This window comes from Falco peregrinus, chromosome Z (assembly GCF_023634155.1).
Source record: "Falco peregrinus isolate bFalPer1 chromosome Z, bFalPer1.pri, whole genome shotgun sequence".
Taxonomy (NCBI): Eukaryota; Metazoa; Chordata; class Aves; order Falconiformes; family Falconidae; genus Falco; species Falco peregrinus.
Genome location: NC_073739.1, coordinates 64,217,884 through 64,237,799, shown reverse-complemented (window position 1 = coordinate 64,237,799; position 19,916 = coordinate 64,217,884). Strand labels below are relative to the sequence as shown.

Here is a 19,916-nt window from a genome sequence, read left to right as displayed (position 1 = left end):
AAAATTGGAATAAAATTGTAGTTAGAAAAGTCTATATTTTCAGTTTGGTATAGCTTCACTATACTTTAGTAGTTTCTGAGTAAACAAACTGAACCAGACAGTTTACAACCACATCAATATGTTGCTCTTCTGCAATCTACCTACAACTAACACTTGAGGTTTTGTTGTTTTTTGCAATTAGTGCTAAAAGTGCGTGAAAAGATATTGTACAATAAAAATTAACAAAGACCTTAGTTTATCAGTACCCTTATGCAAGTCACATTCCTGAAACTTAAAATGGCACACCTTACCCATATCTATCTAAACTATTTGTAAAGCATCTATTGTTTTCATATCTGAATGCCAAAGTCAATGCAAAACTATTTACTATGGGTGGGGACAAAGGCCGGCTGAATTCAGATTAAGTACTCTATATAACTGAGCACATAGTTGTGTTCTTACAGTAATGTTTGGGGGTGCATGTTTAAAATAAATAATAAAAAAACCCACAACAGTCTAAAGAGCAAAACCATAAAATCCCTGAACATCAGAAAGTACTAAATGAACCCCTGAAGAGCTGGAAAGGGGACAGATATAAGGGGAAGACTGACAACAGACCCATGAATAACAAACCCACTTTATATCATGAAAAAACAAGTCATATATCACTACTTGGTGTATCTGAACACACACAAATAAGTCACAAAGGCAGCAAATATTCCATCCAAAGTTATATACAACAAAGAAAAAATGACTGAACATTTGTGCTCACTCACGAGTATTAAGGCAGCAAATAAAGGCCAAAAAAAATCAAGCACATTCATGCCATGACTTCATACTTCCAATTAAATAGATACAATTTAGTTGCTATGTTGCACTGACCTTACTATGCTGCTCCAAATATTTATGCTTCTTGCTTCTCCTCCCTCTCCTACAGAAAGGAATCTTTCATGGAAAATAACGGGAAGCTGACTTCCTACATGACTTAGTTCACTAAAGCTGTACGATTTAAAGTATCTAAACATCCTTCCACAGACCACTGGACATGTCCCACACACACTGGCTGTTCACGCAGCTGGGGAACCGACAGCCTCTTTCCCTGTAACCGAAGGCCCTCTCTTCTCACAAATCCCAGCACGTATGATCCCACCTTAACGATCTCTCCTGCCAAACTGCACTGGGCTAATAGGCAACCTGAAAAGGCATGCTAAGAGCCAACCAAGAGAATCTAGAAACTGAATTTGTCAAGCACATACCAAAGAACTTAGTTTATCGTGTCTGTATCGGTTATAATATGTGCTGCCACATCACTATATTGATCAGATCACAAAACATTATGATTGCTTCTACAATAATACAATAGAATTCAGCTTTCTTAGGAACATGAGTTTGTTTTGGCTAGAGTACGTTTGAATTCCTGGCAACGAAGCTTTGAAACGCTTGTTTCTTTTCAGTTGCTATAGCTGTTTCTTACAGACTGCAGACTGATGTGGTCTATACACTGAGTGTGATGCAGGCTAAAAGTTTAAGATAACTAGTTTTAATTTCACAGCTATAGGCAAGACTAGCTGTAACACTCTCCAAAGGTGTAAATTATTCAGAAATTTCTCCAATAAAAATGAAGAGCCCATACACCTCTACCACTTCTATTTCAGCTCACTCTTAATGCTGTACTTTTTCCTTTCTGAAATCCTAAAATTAGTAGTTTGTCTTTCAAGTGTTAGAATGAACTCAGAGTTACAGCTGGGGAAGGATAAAGAAGAAAAAGGAGAGTAGGACTCAAAATGTTTGAGATTAATGGCTAGTAATGAACTGAAAGAAATATTGGCAAATTATCCATTACACTCTTGTAAGTAAAACCAGGTATACAACCACATTTCTGAACATAGTATGTGGAAACCTCCTATTAAATAAAAAAAGAATCTTACAAAGTTGTGCCTTTGTGAACACAACTGATGCAGAGTGAGCAGACTTAAATGGCCCCATCATTTTCTTAAGCACTCCCTGGTAAATGGCCCCATCATTTTCTTAAGCACTCCCTGGTAAATGGCCCAGTTTGTGTATACCTTTCAGGAAAACTTTTTATACAAAATATGGTTTTCAGAAGACACAATGGTGCAGCTTTTCTAGAAAGAACAGCCATAGAGATTCTTAAAGAGGTTTTAAAGGCTTACATACTACATCACAGTAATCACAGGTAGTTACATATATTTTACGTAACATACAATCACCTCACTGTGTAAATGGACACGTATGTGAACATTGCATCCTAGATTATACGCCTCATTACATGAAAACTTCAGGTATGTTGACATTTCACAACCAGGCCGTTTATGCAGTCTTTACAAGACTGACTATTACTCCATATGACTAAAGAAAATAACTTAATTATTCATGTGAAAGGGTAACAGTCACATGATAAAGTGCATTTTGGTGTCAACAGTTCTACATCCCAAGCTATTACAGGGGGAGAGCTATGGGCCTTATCAAAGAAAGAGAAAGAACCAGGTTGCCAGAACACTTCATCAGTCTGCCACCCACTTCTTGACTGGATCTGAATGCCATTATGGAGCCTTGAAATCAGTAGAGTTAGGTAAAATCTAAATGAGTTGTTCTGGTGCACTGGTTCTGTGGTGGCTGTATTTGGCCTCACTCTAATACACAGCAATATCTTTAGTGTTATACATTTAAGTTTTATGCTACTATATACATAAACTTCTAACCATAAGAAAGATGTAAGCAAACGCTAAATTTATAAAACTGGAGGTTTGGTATTTTACAAAGTTAGACGGCTTTCCAGCTTACTGGTTGCTTAAATAAGATCATGTATTAAAATTTTTTAATGCCTGTATGTGAATGATGGGTTAAACAAGAAAGCTGTATACACAAATTCAGCACCTATTCTTAAAGCAGAAAGCAGATTAAATCAGAAACGCAAAAGAATTAGAGCACTTACAGAGAGGGTCATAACTATGGTGGAACAAAGCGTAGCCCTAGAACCAGAATGGATCCTCTGTAGAACAACATTTTGGAGTAAGCTTACAACTACTCCGTTTTCAAAAGTACTTATTTTCTATGAGCTGCCTAAAATAGATTATATGGATAAGGAATTAAAATCACTATACTGCTTATGTAGCCAAAGTATCTAGAAACTGAATACCTACCAATAGCATCTCAGTTTTCGAAATAGATAACCAGGTGAAGAGGTATCAGTAACTATGGACTTGATGGGATTTGGCAACCAATAAATTTCATAAGCACACAGTAGTGCTTATGCTTCCCTTCATATGTCTGTCAGTCTAATCACATATATTATTGTTTAAGTGTTTTTTTTTTTTTATCTTCACTTGTGAAATACTATTCTTCTTTGCAGGTTCTCAAGTCATTTATTGTAACTCTCTGCTTGACTCTCTACTCGCTGAAAAAAAAGTGCTCCTAAGATGAGCCAGTCTTACAAATCATTAGAAATAACTGTGAATTGTTCTACAATAGTATTTTGCAGGCCTAGTATTTCAAATATTTGGGAAAAAACCAAGCATTTCCTATACTCCACATCATGCTGAAAAAGGCACTCTACCCAAACTCAAAACTTTCTGAGGCTCACTACAGGAAATGTGCTTAAACAAAATTCCACTTTTTAATACTATGCCAGCCTTTGCCCCTTGATGTTGCCCAAACCTGTTTGTTCACTTCATATCTACCTTTTAATACCCTTCCTTCCTCTGTCATCTGAAACTGTCTGCAATAACTCTCATAACACATACATAAGCACACATGATAATTTCCCTTCTGTAAGCTTTCACAATTTATTTTCATCTTACAATGTCAAACAGCTCTGATTTTTTTTAATCTTGTGTGTTCTTATGTGCAAACTGTTTTACAAATTATTTAATGCAGATCAGCAGTCAGAGACCCTTAATGTTTTTGAGATTTATGCATAACTGTTAAAGGAACATGAAATATCCTAATTTTATTCAGTTTTCTCTGTTACACAGGCAATTTCTGACCAGGCACACTGGTTTCGTAACAAATACGCTTTAAGCATAAAGGCACACTTGTTTTTCTTCATCCTTTTCAAGGGTAAAAATATCATTTTATCAAAGGTGTATTTTAACTACACAAATACATACAGAGTAAATATTTAGGCACACAAGTATGTAATGTGCAATGCACAGACCAGTCACATAGCTATAGTGTAAATCTAATTTCAGACAAATGAAGGTAAGTTTGAATAGCATATCCATTTGCTGCTTAGAATGCATGACCTTCTTTGAACATGTTTCATTGCTCTCTTTTCTTTATATTACATTTTTATTTGAAAAATAACAGGGGGAAATCTCACAAGAAAAAACAGAACACATCAAAATCTCAGGACCATCAAAGCAAACAGGAATGTATTACTGAGTTACAATAATCTCATATGTAACTTTTTAAAAAATAATAAGTGAAGTAATGAAATTATGCTGCTGTTTTATAGAAGGATAGAACAGAATGCATGTCTTGTATAGATTTGATCACAAACACATGTCTAAGAAATTATTGAGTTACCAAAAAAGTACTAGTGAATCACTTAACAAGGGGTTCCCCTTCCCATCTTTCCTCTGTTTATTCCAGCTACTGCTTTCATAAAAATCACTGTTTCATATACAACAAATATTCCTACCATTCTTCTCTATCATATCCTTTTTAATTTGAGTGCTGTTAAAAGATTAACAAACATGTTATTCTGTGTAGGAGTGGAGGTATCATACATGACCAATAAATAAATAAAATATACTTTAAAACTACACTAAAGGAAAGTATTGCCTACTCACTCTAGCCTGAACAGCACAGACTGAGATAAGTACTTTTCCTTCTTAAAGACTCCAGTTTTTATTTCTCGTGGAGGGAAAAAAAGGAATTATTACCCAAGAAATAAGAGTAAATATATTTGCTTGCACAAAAGCTACTTCATGTTTTCTTACTTTATATAAATTACTATTTTAAACTTCTGGTCTGAAATTAACTTAAGTCACAAATTAGAACTGTCTCTTTCAACCAGAGGGATTCATGCAGAGATCAAACTAACAAACGTAAGCACTGGCATTGGGGAAATAAAAAATTAATCTGACATTTCATGACAACCCACTCAGTGCTTACCATGTATGTGCCACAGTGAAACGCCGCTGTTTCGGTATGTTGCTATTTAAAAGCATCCTGCGCAAAAGCCTTGGAGAGTTTCGAGGAGAAATAACTGGACACAGCCGGGGAGAAGCAGATGAAGATTTCCTAGACGTCCTGGACTTTTCATGTTGCAACAGGTTTTCCCTCAGGGTCTTCACAAGATCTTCATTTAACCAGGGATTTTGACAATGTTTATTATCCACTTCAGGAACAGCCAGAGTGCCTGGACTTGTCTGCTGAGCCATGTTTCCAAAGTAAGTTTGCTATCAAAGTCTAATACAATCGAATATTGGCTTAGCTGCTTAAAATATTTCCTTTCTAACCAGTGCTCAAGAACTGTGCAGAGCTCCAACTCTAGTTCAGCCTATTCTGTTTTCAACATGGTGTCGCTTGCCCTCAGCTTCTCTCTATAGACAATGATCTACAAAGAAAAAAGCAAGCTAACTCCTATACAGAAACCTATTAAACATTACCACTCCTCTCACAGACCTGCTGCCAAAGATCACTTATTAGCTATCATAGCAAGTGAGCACAGGAGGAAGAAACTGCCTTAGTACAGCCTTTGTCAGAGCTGTAAAGCTGCCTGTTAAACTGTTGGAACTAATGTGCTGCAGCTGCTTGAGTGACTTCTGGTTATGTACATAAGAAGTGCTGGAGGAGGGCTTAAACATCAGATGTGTGCTCATTTTGTTTGGTTATTCTTTCCCTTTGCTTATTCCTGAACCTTCAGGGAGGCTGAAAGAAAGGGGGACTGCTGAATAACCTCTTCTGTTTTTTCCAGGTTCCACAGTATTTATCATTGTTGTCCCTATTTACCAATCGAGATTACAAACTTTTACCTCTTAACCTAACTAGCAAATGCTACAATTAAATAATGTAAAAGGGCTTAGGTTCGGCTTTGCCTTCCCCACCCCCAAGTCCATTCATCACAACCATTTTCAAATGCATTTAGGAAAGGCTAATACTTGCTACTTCAAATGCTTGTTTTGGTTTTTTTTTTTTTGAAAATGTAAGATCAAACTATGGCAGCAACTAGTTGCTGTTTTATGAGATATTCTCAATTCAGTATACTGTCATATCATGACCACTACTTGAACTAAGGGAGTGCCTTTTTGCTGTTCACAGCTGGTGGGGAAATAAACTATCAGAAGATATTAAAAGAAAACTTCCAAAATATAAAAAGGCAAAAGTATTTGCATCTATGTAGTCACCACATACTGCTATTAAATTTCATTTTTAGAGTATCTTTTTTCATGGCATTATGCAAAAAAGATACTGTTACAGTTTTCTGATACAACAAAACCTTTGTCAATCAATCCTGAGGCTTGCTTTTTTTCATTTTTAGTTAACTCACTTCACCTGTTCTGAAAGACAAAATTTTTTATGAACATGTTCAGTTTTGTTCATTGGACACTGGTAGTTGACAAAGACCTGTAATACCTGGTGGTAGGCTAATATTTGCTTAAGCTTAGTACATTCATTTTTACAGCAACAACAACAACAATCTTTTCATTGTAAGCATACTTCCTGTTCATCCTACAGGAACAAACCGTCACCATTTTGTGAGAGACTTCTTTTTAATCTCAGAACACTGGTTACATATAATTTTTGTTGGTGCAATGTGTTTTTCCTCTTTTACTTGGCCTTACAATCCAGCTTTCCTTTGTAAAGAATTTCCTTTTGAAGCACACACAATGTCCAGGCTTTCAGTGGGGTGAAGGGTGTTTGACCACAATGACATGACCAGGTGTGAAAGGCAAATACTGTTTTCTGTTTTATTGCAAAATCAGAAATCTTTCAAAAGCAGCCTTGTGTCACAGCAGAGAGGAATCACCTTTGTACTTAGCATCAAAACCACAATTCCTGATGAGGATTATAAAGAGAACATCATGATGCTGACAGAAGTTGAGCAGAACAGCAACTGAAAGGTCAACTTACTTTAAGAATGACCTTGCGATCAGGTGTCAGCCCCAATTATGTAGACAAGTTTAACTGTACTGCGTCATATGTGAAATTTGATAACAGTGTATTTACAAATTTAACTCAATATCAAACAGCACCACAGAATACAGAAATCACTCTGCATTATGTTTTTGTGTATTTTTCTAAAATTTTGTACAATATTTAATCACTATGTAAAAACTAAAATATAGTAAAACCTGACCAAATACAGAATAAAGCCCAGATACTATTAAAACTACAAACCCAAAATGTTAAACTATGTTTTATTAAGAACAAAATTTAAACTGGAAATCAAGTGTTCATTGACAGACCAAAAAAGAATTTGATTAAATTGTAACTAACACAGGGCTAACACAGTAACTGCTTCCACTCCTTTTCAATTGGAAGACTAGTACACACAGCGTTTGTCCTCAACAAGCAGACGAAATATAAGCATAATGTATGAAAGTGGGGGGTTTTATATCTGTGAAGAACAGACATATCACCCCTCTATTAGTCTATTATTTCTTCTTATTAAAAAAAAAAACACTAGCAATTCCATAGGAGTCCAATATTTTTTCTTCAGACAATAGCCTGTATAAAGAGAGCTGTATTCTTTTATGCTATGAAATACTGCCATCTGACGTCTGTTCCAAAGCATGTTTTTCAGATAGCTGGCAGTGGCTTTATAAAACCAGACAAACTGACCCGCTGGAGATCAATGAATCAATGACGTCAATAAGACTATTAACATTTAGTACAGCAGGCCCAGGGTCATACTTTACACTGCACTATGTTACAAAGATAATTATAGAAAAGGGAAGTATTAGTCCACACATCAGCAGTTTTATTATCCTTGTTCTTAAAAATATTAGAACTAAGTCAACAAGGACCATTAGCTTGACACCCTTCATTACAGGTATTGAGTGGGTTTGCCACATATTCAGAGGGGTAACATAACGCGTATAGAACAGCAGGATAAGGCCTTTTAACAGGAAAGGTGAACTCAGTCATTATAAAGCAGCACCATTTGCATGAATAGCAAACTAAAATGCTTTTCCTTACTTGGTTAACAGGTTAAATTTCTGAACGTAGATGTTCTCATGCAGTGCTACAGTCTTGGGGGATAGGGGCTGGAAAGGTGCCTGGTGGAAAAGGACCTGGGGCTGTTGTTTGGCAGCCAGCTGAACATGAGCCAGCAGTGTGCCCAGGTGGCCAAGAAGGCCAACAGTATCCTGGGTTGTATCAGAAACTGTGTGGCCAGCAGGACTAGGGCAGTGATTGCCCCCTGTACTGGGCACTGGTGAGGTCGCACCTCAAATACAGGGTTCAGTTTTGGGTCCCTCACTGCAAGAGGGACACTGAGGTGCTGGAGCGTGTCCAGAGATGGGCAACGAGGCTGGCTGCCCTGGTCTACAGAAGAAGCCTTGTGAGGAGCCGCTGAGGGGACTGGGGTTGTTTGGGCTGGAAACAAAGAGGCTCAGGGGAGACCTTATTGCTCTCTACAGCTGCCTGGAAGGAGGTTTTAGGCAGGTGGGTGTAGGTCTCTTCTCCCAGATAACAGGTGATAAGACAAGAGGAAAGGGTCTCCAGTTGTGCCAGGGGAGGTTTAGAATGAATATTCTGAAAAAAAATTCTTCACTGAAAGGGTGATCAAACACTGAAACACGCTGCCTAGGAAGGCAATGGACTCACCATCCTTGTAAGTGTTCAAAAACATGTAGATGTGTTGCTTAGGGGCATAGTTTAGTGATGAACTTGGCAGTCCTGGGTTAACAGTTGGACTTGAAGATCTTAAAGGTCTTTTCCAACCTAAATGTTCTATGATTCTTTTCCTCCAGATACCTTATTTTGACAAAGGCCTGCCTCTTCCTCCTCAAAAAATAAAACAAGCAAAAAAAAATCTGAGAGTACTAAATGAGATCCTCATATGCTCAGAACAATTTTAATTACTAAAAACAGTCCCAAAATATAAATTATTTAAGAATCTGTTGAGCTAATCTCTGTAATGCCTAGCATGGATACGTACTATGAAAACTCTTAATCATGCTCACGAAGTTAAATGAAAGCCTTTGGACTGATTTTATTACAGGTTAGAAACATGAACAGCCTTCACTGTAATAAAAAGCAGAGATCTAACTTCCAGCAATATTGAATAACCTCTATGCGAGATAGACACAATGCTTATCGATGAGTCAGGACTGGGAAGAAGGCAGAAAAAGGGCAGTAGCATGAGGTAGCCTACCCAGGTGCTAGAATAAAGTCTTGAAAGAAAATCAGTCCATAAGGAAAAAGTATCATGCACAGTTGAATGTGTCTAGCTACATTAAAAGACAACAAAGTACAATTTTTGTTTTCTGTAAAGATTCTGATTAAAGAACAGCCCTACTTCACTGTTTTAATAAAGATATATCTAATTTTTCTACAAAGATTACTACAACTATTATTAAGACTGGAAAACATTGTTGGCTACTCCTTTGAAAAACTCCAGATAAAAACCACAGTATGTGTTTTTCACACACATTAAGAAAGCATAGGGTACAAGTCCAAAAATTGCTGTAGGGTTTTTAATCAAGATTGCAAAACAAGTATTTTAAAATGTTTTTTTCCAATGAGTTAATTTTCTGGTCTCTTACCTACTCCTATTAGTGAAATGAGGTCACTGAAAGTGGTCTGTGAAATTCCACCAAAAAAGATATTTACTGCTTCTTTTAAAATAAGAACATTTGAGAGCTGATACATATCACATTTTCAAAAGGTAATACTGATAGTGCTTCAAGCATATCCACATTGTGTGTCCTAAGGGCATTTGATTCACTTTCTGATTCTATGTTCTATTTTAAGGCACTCACAGTTAAATCTAATTTTGCTGGTTTAGCTTAGTCACAGCTGCATAGGTAAAAGTTATATCAAGATCAGATTTAATTCTGCCTGCTATACATTTAACTAAATCATCATAAGGCTCAGGACAAAAGCAGAGGACTAGAATATCCCTGTAGCAGAAATCCAGTATTACAAAAATCTACATGTCAGTAGCTTATATTCTCTTCCAGTGATGACTTAAAGTTACTAAAAAATGAAATTCAAGCATGCAATTCTTGTACTTTTAATGAACTTTCTTATGAAAATATATTCCTTATGATAAATATACTTAAATATTACAGGCTTAAAGGGCTCATATTTCTGTTAATCATGAGGACTAGAAAAAGCTGCAGCATACAGAAAAGAAAAAGTTAATAGGTTCTGCAGGTAATACTGTGCAAGATTAAACATGTATTTGATCTCACATAAAAGAGACTAAACAAAGACTTTAAAGTAATTTCTGTGTTACAACTTACTTTGAACAGAGTATGATAAAGTAACTTTAATATTTTAACTATTAATACACATATAAAATACATTACACAATTGTGCCTATTCTAAATTACCCTTAACAGAATTTTTATTAGAACATAAATGCAGTCACTCACTAGGAGCAAAAGAACTCTTTCCCATAAAATATGAAGAGGAAAAGTTATTAAAATACCTCACTTGGGACCGAGAAAAGAATTCCAGACACACAGGAATGCAAGAACAACCCTCCAACCGATGTGTTGCTTCTTTGAAAGCAAGTAGCTCAGTATCACAGGATCATACAAGAATTCAGGTTGTTAATGACCTCAGGTGATCAAGTCCACTGTCCTGCTTAAAGCAGGACCAGCTGTAAGGTCAGATCAGACCATGCTGAGGTACTAGAGCACCTGAGAATGGTGCAGAAGTGGAGAGAAAAGACAAAGTCAGAGGTGGTTGTGAAGAACAGGTGGTATATGATGGTTTAATTTCCTGAAGCAAATAACAGAATCCTGAGGGCATGGTGTGACTGAGGAGAATTCTGATTCTAGATAAGGCAGAAAATAAGAATCTTGGATGATACTATGATTCTTATTTGGAAAGAGAGGTTAATGCATGAATTGAGGAGCAAAGCGGTCAAGGAAGAAAATCAGGATAAAAGAACAAATTAATAGGTGATAGGAAGTCTTTATAAAATGTTATGTACCAGTAAAGTTCACAGTATCATTTTAATACCTGCCAATTGCCACGTTCTCTAAGAGCTGATAGAATATTTAGGGATTTGCAAAGTGCAGGGTTGTGCTTATCAGACCATTTTCCTAGCAGTTACATCCATGGCCTGTTGGGGAGACCATAGGTACCATGCAGCTGCAACAGGTGACTAAAAAGAGTATTGGTTGCAATTAGCACAGAAATAGCAGGCATCCTCTGATAGATAAAACCCTCTATTGCATGGAAAACATGCAATTCCAAATATTCCAAGGAAAATTGCAGGCTGCGCTGTTCACTCTGCATATTTGATCTGAGTAAATTTTCATTAATATCCTAATGGAACAATAGGACCTAAAATTGCATTAAAAGACCAAATCACATCAACTTTCCAAACAATAGTCAGATAGATATACATTTAAAACTATATTTTCAGAAGGAGAACAGAATAAAATAAGAACAGCTTGTGGTACAACCAAAGTTGGGTATGGTATGTTTACCATCAGGAGCAAAACACTTGCTGTCCACTTAAATTTTAGAGTACTTTTATTCTTGAGAATTTCCTAACAAAAAGGTTTCATAATATCAACTGAGATTCACCTTGCAATTCAATAAAGTGTGTTGTATTTAGTCAGTCATTTCTTTTATTATGATTTTTTGAGTGTTTGGAAATATTGTCATGACTCTACAAAAATAAAGTGCTATTTAGCTGCTGATTCCCCCAAATGAGCTACTAGATTTTTATTCTCTTTTCTATGCATGGCAGAAACAACAGATTTAAGAGAACACAGAGTATATGATAATGAAAGAAAACAAGTTAGATACAACAGCTATGTATTACAATATGGCCAGAGTCCATTCTAAGAACAGAGGAACATTTTGCAATCTATGCACAAGGACTTCAGCAGTATTTTATGCAAATGTCAGAGATAACACTTAGTACTATACTTTCAAAATAATTTTCTAAATGTAATACAGACACAGAACTTCTAAAAAAGCTCCAAACTTCCAACAGAACAATACACTGAGTTTCTGAAGAATGAATTGAAAATGGAGATTCTCTGAAATCTTTGCAAGGTTCTGCAGTTCCTTCTACAATTCATGCTGCTACAGAGAGTGAATTAAGGATATTTTCAGAATAGTTTGTTCCTGGAATAAAATGCTGTAAACTGAGTGCTGTAGGCAGCCATCCACTGTTTCCCATAAATAACACAGTAAATGGTCTGTCAAAGACCTCCAGTTTAAAAACATTCATTGCCATACATGCACACAAGAAAACAAATGAAGAAGGGGAAGTGATCATCTCAAGAGCAGTCTACTTAGCATTTGGTTATAAATTAAATCATTATGTCAACACTGCATAGGATAGCCTGGAGATTTCCTTCTAACAAGATTAGATGTTCCTTAATTTAAAGAAAAGGATAAAGAAAAACTGCTTCTATCATCAAAAGCTTCCATTAGAAAGGACTACTAATAAAATCCCATTTGAGTACACAAAGCAAGCTATCAACATTTCAAAACAAAATGCCTTTACTACACCAACCCTTGAAAAAAAGGCCCTAGCTAGTGTGACATGTGTTAGAATATCTAACAGATACTTCATAAAAATAAAAGCTGCATTTCTTTTAAAAGATTGTATCAGTGTGGGAAGAAGCTTGTCTTGCCAGGAAAAGATACACAGATGTACCATTACACACATATGCGTTAACATAGAAGTGAGTGACCTCATATGGCAAATAAGAATAAACAGAGTAGCAATAACCGTAATTTCTAAACAATTGTGTAAGAAAACATTTCCTGAGGTCAGATTAAAGGAAATGAATGTAATTCTACATAATTACATCCAAGAACAGACAGGAGCATTAGGCAGCATTCCTGCCACTGCAATGCATAAAGATATCTGTTAACTCTTTGTTAATTACAATTGAAGGACATGGCTTACATGAGCAGAAAACAATTATAAATATAAACTGCTTTGCAGAGTAGTAATGAGGAGAGGTGAAAGGAGAGGGCAGTGGACAGTACAGGGCACAGAATGAACCAAGCTAAACCCTACCTCCCCAGTCTGTATTTAACATGGATATAGGCTTGATTAAAAAGTATAGCAGTTAAGCAAGTTGTGGTTCTAAGATTTCTTGGGGCTAGACCTGTGATAGATACTGTTAGAGCTTTTGGAAAATCAGTTAGCTTAATGATTAGAGCGTAATTTTGCCTGTTGATGTCAGCAAATGCACAATGACTGCGTAAAAATCTAGGGATTATAAAGTATCACAGGAACTTGGCAAAAAGCATATCGACAGTCCAGATTCCCAAACTTCAAAGTTTATTTCTGAAGCTAGGAAGAGCAATAGTTCTTATCAAACTAGACTTAACCCAGGCCCTCCAAGCATGGTAGTTACGCCACAGTATAACGTACAAACAAACAAGTACATTTCTGAGAGGTCAGACACATGCAGAGTTTACTCAATAAGGAATCTAGACCATCTGTTATATTTCAAGTAATCTGTTATTTTGACCACGCATTAAAATTTAAACACCACAAAGGATTTGCTTCTACAATGTTACTAAGAATTGACAGAGTGTATTCCCAGTCAGGTGATAAGGTCCTCTGAAGAAATCTGGGGGGAAAAATGTTCCTTCCCTGCATGGAAAAGCTTGGGATTGTGATACTATGAACATGTCACACTTTTTCCTTTATAGAATTCCCCAGAAAGTAGGATTTTCATAAATCTTTCTAGAATCAACAGTAAGTATTTGTGTATTTGCCAATTCTATCATGTGTCTCTCTCCATCTTAAGAAATAGGACTTAAGTGGTTTCAGGCAACCTTTTGTGGACATAAATGGAAATTTAATTCTACCCTGCAAAATTCTATTCTGCAGTCTTAAATACCATTATTTTCTTCTGAATGTGTGGAATAAAAAAACACTTCAAAATTCCTTTTGGTTGCAGATGGCTTATAAACTTTGTGTATAATAAGAAATCTGGTTTGTATAAGCAATTTTACTCAACCTAATATTTGCCAAAAACATTGGAGAAGTTTTCCCTTATTTTTGCAAGGAAGAAACTAGGAACCAGAAACTACAGCACAATGCACAGTAGAAAAAGGTAATGTACGCTTTAAAAGAAAATGGTAATAGTTGTTTTTAGTACATCAACCTAGAGGTATCCCAAATGATTTATTGAAGTACATCATATGGCACTTATAATTACGGAGGAAAAAAAATATGATGCATTACAGAACTGGAGTATGGCTGCTCTCAGATACTCAAAAGTACTGCAACAGCATTTAAATATGAGGGTCATATGTAATCTATCAGGTAAAGAAAATTACTATATTTATGATTGAAAGCAAACATAATTAGCAGACTTTTAAAAATCACCTTATAAACTGCCCAAAACTAATATTATAGAGTTTTCATGCCTGCTTTAAATGGGGAAAAGAACAATCTCTAGAAGTTGGACAATGAAAGAAGAAATTATCAGTCCTTTGTCACCCTCTACAGGAAAAATCCTAAACTAGAAGCAGTTCTTACCTAACACAATTAATTATACACATCCGTGCCACCACTTCATCACTGGTTTAAGGGACACTGTTTTCAGAGAAGTTAATTTTTCAGACATTCTTGTTGGATATAACCGTAATGAAAATGTTCTTTTTCTTCATTTATAAAGCTGAGGGCAAGAAAAAATTGTCAGATCTTTATAGAATATGTTAAGCATTTGTATTACATTAATACCCCTGTTTTACTGACTGAAACCAAACTAAATTAACATGACAAAAAAATATGTGAAACATTTAGTTGCAGTTGCAGATTCCAAAATTATAAGATTAATTTTAAACTATCCTTTCTGTGCTTAGAGAGGATATTCTGGTTTTATTGTTAACAAAGAACACATGTAACAGCTTTAAAAAAATAATGTTTGCAGCAAGTAGACAAGGAACTAAGGATTCAGAGGGATTTTCATGCACTTGAATGTAAAACATGAAAGCCATTAACTGAAAGAGATAATGGACAGGCCAGACCATGAAGCCACTTGGTATTTTTTAGTTTTATAATTCTGCTACAAGTTCCTGCATTCTGTGACTTTCAGGGGCACAAAATCGAAATTGTGCTGTTCACAGAATGCAGAGATGTAGAAAAGTAAAGAAAAAAGAAACCCATCCATGCTTAATTTCCCTTAACATAGTTATGCAGTGTATCTTTCCACTATATTTTTTTTTTTCCAGGAAGAATCAGACAACCCTGTAGACTACCAAAAGAAAATTCCTACTAGCCAAAAATGCTTTCCAAAACCTCTTTCTTGATATTGAGGGCACTAGGCCTGAAATATCCAGGTTAGATTACAGACAATGTAGTAGCTGTATTTGGGGATTCTTGCTGCCTGTTCCTGTACAGAATCAAAGCAGCAGAACACTACAGTCTGGAAGAAGATGCCTGAGGATAGCCCATTTTCTTTTTAGGAAGGTTGGACTTCCTTTAAAGATTTTAATGTGCCTCTGAAGTTGTTTGTTGAATGCATAATCTTGCCCACATGCAAGCTTAAAAGTCCTTTGCTATCAGAGGAGATTGGGACTGGGTAGCACTTTAGGGAAGTAAAAAATCAAGAGCGCCTCTCGAAAACAAGCACATAACCACGGAGCTGCATGTAGGATATTGGTTGCATAATGAGTTATTGTTATAGAAATTAGGTCCTTCTCTGACAACCAAGACTCCTGTAGATGCTTGGTGGAATGAAAAGAGGATTAATGTAGCCAGCAGATTTTTTGTTATACCTGATTAAAAATGCTGATACAGAAATGAAGAGTATCAGAAAAACTAAAACTGTTCAGCCATGGCATCAAGGTACTTACATTCCTTTACAAACACTGAGGCTCCAGCCTGTCTGTTCCTTTATTGGTGGCAATTTGCATTGGTGAGGAAGAAACATCTCTCATGTAGACCTTTGAATTATTATTTTTTTTAATATGGTCATATGAGAAGTCATTTTTTACCAGATGAGATTAGCAGGATCCAAGACAGCAGACCTGATAACTAGTGTCACCTCAACCAGTATTAGATGTCCAGAAACAAGTGTGATGAACCTACAGAGCGCTAAATACCAGGACAGTAATCATACTGTCTGAGACCAAAGGTCCATCTGCTTGAGTATATTTTCTCTGACAACTGCTAGGAGTAAATAATAATTGAAGAGTAGAAGACAAGAAGCATGCAGTGACACTTCCAATCATTTGCAGTGTTCGGACATCTCAAGCCATGTGTTGTCTTTTTACTCAATAGAAAAAATCAGTCAATTTTTCTTCCTTGTGTTTGTCCAGTCATTTCTTGAACCATATAAACTTTAAGCATCTGAACATAAAGACTTCACAACTTTGATTAAAAGCTTCATAAAGCAATAAATATTGGTTCACTTTGGTACTGATAGGAAAAGGAATGCATAATCATATTGGATTCAAGTCTTCAGGATGTCGTGACCTCAGTGGAACACTCTTTTAAGAGGGTAATTCTAAACTGATTGAAGGAAGGAAAGATAAAGATGCTCTGTCTCAACACCAGAGCTGGAGAGTGGTGGTATGGTTCAGTGCTGGGATGTTGATTATACCAAAGTGGCAACATTCTGTTGCAAAATAATACCCAACTAAGTGGTGCCAAAAGTGGCCTACTAGAGAGCTTTGAATATGTGCTGTGGTGGGTAAGATGTTGCAGAAGTAATATTTGTGGTTCCCTCAGGAGCTTTCTCTTGGAAACTCCTTTATGGTAACATCTTGATGGGTACAGAAAAAGATCAGAAGGGGTTACAGAGAAGATACAGGCTAAGAAAAGCAAGGGGCCGAAGTGCTGTCTCTTTCCAGTCCCCAGGAACCTCTGCACAGGTGAATATTGCAACTTAGTTGTCAATGTTCTTCATGAATCCCATTTTTCAGAAGCTATGAGATATTCATGGAAAAGGGTCCAGAGACACCTCTAAATCTCCTGTCTCTAAAAAAGGACCTAGAGGTGCTGTGCGGTGCTCTGAGAAGGCACATGACACTAAAGGAAAACGAAACAATTAAAGAACTGAAATAGAAATTATACTCTGTATTTACTTATTTACTGTGTAATTCTTAAAGTGTTTGGGTTTGGTTTTTTTACCTCAGCTCAACTGCAAGAATGCATCTCATATTTAAAACAAGCTGCCCTGACAACCTAAAGCACAGACTGTCTTGTAGCCTACATGGGAAGAACAGAAACAGGAAAAAAACCTTTGTGTCCTGCAAATGTGTCCAGGATCCTTCCATAATCACGTAAACTGCCCTTACAGGAAGATGAACACCTAAAAAACAAGCTATGATAAAAAAGTATCTGACAGCACAATAAATATGCTCCATAATGTAATGGGCTTTAAGATAAACACTCAAAGGAAAAAAAAAAAAGGTACAAATGGGAGTACATAGAAAAGGGCACATGAAGCATGGTAAAAAGAGGAACAAGAATGAAAATCTGGAGGTCTAAGAAACAGCAGTGATGGTGCAAGACAACAGTATTGGAAAGCTAGTACTGCCAGTTTTGCTGAATGAACAGCCAGTTCTTTGGAAACTTTTTATCTCAGAGGAAACCAAAATTGTGATGGGATGTTTGTGTTATTGTCTATAGATTGTGAATGTCAAGCTGATAGAGCGCTTTACAACTTCAGCACTGTAAACTGAGAACCCTGGGGAACCATATGTCCAGGACAGAAAATGGTGTGAGTTTGTGCCTAGCAACCAATTTTCAGAGTCATATGATGGCGTAGTGATCCCATCCATCCACACAGTAAGAACACTCATCCAGAAAATCATTATCCTCCATCCTTTCTCCTGGCCTTGACAAATACAGTCTTGTCAGCAATTCAGAACACTGCTGACAAGAATAATTTCCCCAGCCAAACATTCCAATATGACACTGTTGAATTTTATCTCTTTCACTCTTGTTTGCTGTCATAGACTGCCTGCCTTCACTTGCAGAAGTCTTCTCTGACTCTTTACCCTACCTCTTTTCTTTTACCTTGTTCAAATGTCAGCTTCCCCTTAACATACCCATTTCCCTCAGCCCCCTGTCATTACCAAATGCATTCAAACTGTCTTCAGGATAGTCTTTCACTTAGAAGCCACCTATCCACAAACTTTATCTCATTATTTACCTTCAAATTCTTTGTTGCAGTGCCTTGAGGAAACTGACAAACTAGATTACTGGAAATTACTGTCATCACATACTCACTTTTAAATCTCTGTATCGATGTGCTGTTTTATGTTGCTTAAAACGGCAAGATCTCTTTGGCAAGGAACGTTTGTTCTGGGATATTTTTGTGGTTTTTTCATTACTTAATGCTTAGAACTTCAGACAACGTGAACATTAAAAAAAAAAAAAGAAAAAGGCAGTAGCAAGGAGTACTTGAAAACTCAAGTCTATGGTTCTCTTAAGATCCAACAACAGACAATGATCTGTAAGTGCTAAAGAGACATACGAATATCAAATACCATTGGTTGTAAGTCAAGTCAATGCTAGCTACAAAGACTGCAGTAATAAACTACTCAAAATTTACCAGATGAGGTGCCTATAAACATTTTGGGGAAATACAAGTAGAAATTCTCCCTCCAGTGGTCTCAAAGGAGAAGTACACAATTAAGGTAAACCCAAGCAAACAGAGTAACAAAAAGCTCATTTTTTACAATTTATTACTAATGAACGATTATATTTGTTTATATTATTATTTAACATCTACCCTATGGCAGTAGTGCTGAGCCATAGCCAAGAACTACAGCCCCACTGGGGCAGATTCTGTACAATTACAGAATAAAAAGCTTCATTAACAGCTTAAAATTTAGCAGAAATCATACTGAAAAAAGGAGTAGGGCAAATAGAAAGAAAGAGTGTAAGGAAACAGAATTTTTCACATATAAGGTAGTGATGTGTATGCAGTCTTACCTTCTCAAGATTTTGAACAGAAATTCGAAGTTTTAAGGAAAATTTCAAGAATAGTTAAATATATCTATAGGTGTTGTAAAGATAGATTCTGTCAAATGTGAGGGGTAGAGACAGAAGAAAATCTAAATACGTGTTAGAAATCTAAGCTGAAGGTATTATAGGCTCATCTATGGACTGATGAAAGCCAGGTGCTCACTTGTTGCAATGGACATAATTAGTGAGCTGGACAGAAGTAATGATGAATTTCGGTAGGAAACACAGGCACCCGAACTGGTGCAAAAAACAAGTGGACATAGAGGAAAACACTCTATTGTTTTAATGCTTTGCCTGAATGGATGTAAACAAAATGGTTTTACACTTTCAAAGTCCAGAATTGCAAAGGCTAACACAGCACAATAAGATGTAGTTTAAAATTTCATCACCATTACAGGAAAACATGTATCTTTGAGTATTGGTTCAGCTTGAAGGATTTTTGGTATTTAATTTTCTGGAAAGCAAACAGTTACAGTACTGTTTGCATTCTGGTTACTGAGACCTCCAGATGGTTGTGATTTCTGGTCAGTCCCAGCCTCTTACTCTCCTCCCTCATATGCTCACACACATGATTACAAAGCTCATTCCCTCTCCCTTCAACCCCCTGTTCATAATTTTGGGTTAATTTCAGCCCCTTCCCTATTCCAATTTTCCATGCTGCAGCTGCCATTTCCCCTGTTAATTTTTGCCTTCTGAGCATAGCCAGAAATTATAACTTGCAGTCCAGATGAAGGGAGGCACAGCTGCAAGTCCTATAGTCTGGAATGAGAGATGCTGGACTTGATTAAAAATGTGGTCCAGGGTTTGGAGTGGAGGA

The 19,916-nt window shown here is 36.5% G+C and overlaps 1 protein-coding gene across 2 annotated transcripts in view; it reads right to left on the bottom strand.

Moving 5' to 3' along the window:
• Positions 1-19,916, bottom strand: part of PDE4D (phosphodiesterase 4D) — a 621,455-nt gene that overhangs the window by 355,179 nt on the left and 246,360 nt on the right. Inside the window, exon 1 of one of the 2 annotated variants that reach the window (XM_055790458.1) lies at positions 5,119-5,726. The exons of the other annotated variant lie outside the window; for it this stretch is intronic. Within the exon in view, the coding sequence (XP_055646433.1) occupies positions 5,119-5,387 (269 nt within the window). The 5' untranslated portion in view covers positions 5,388-5,726. Of the gene's footprint in view, positions 1-5,118; positions 5,727-19,916 lie in introns of those variants that run through there. 2 annotated transcript variants of the gene reach the window in all.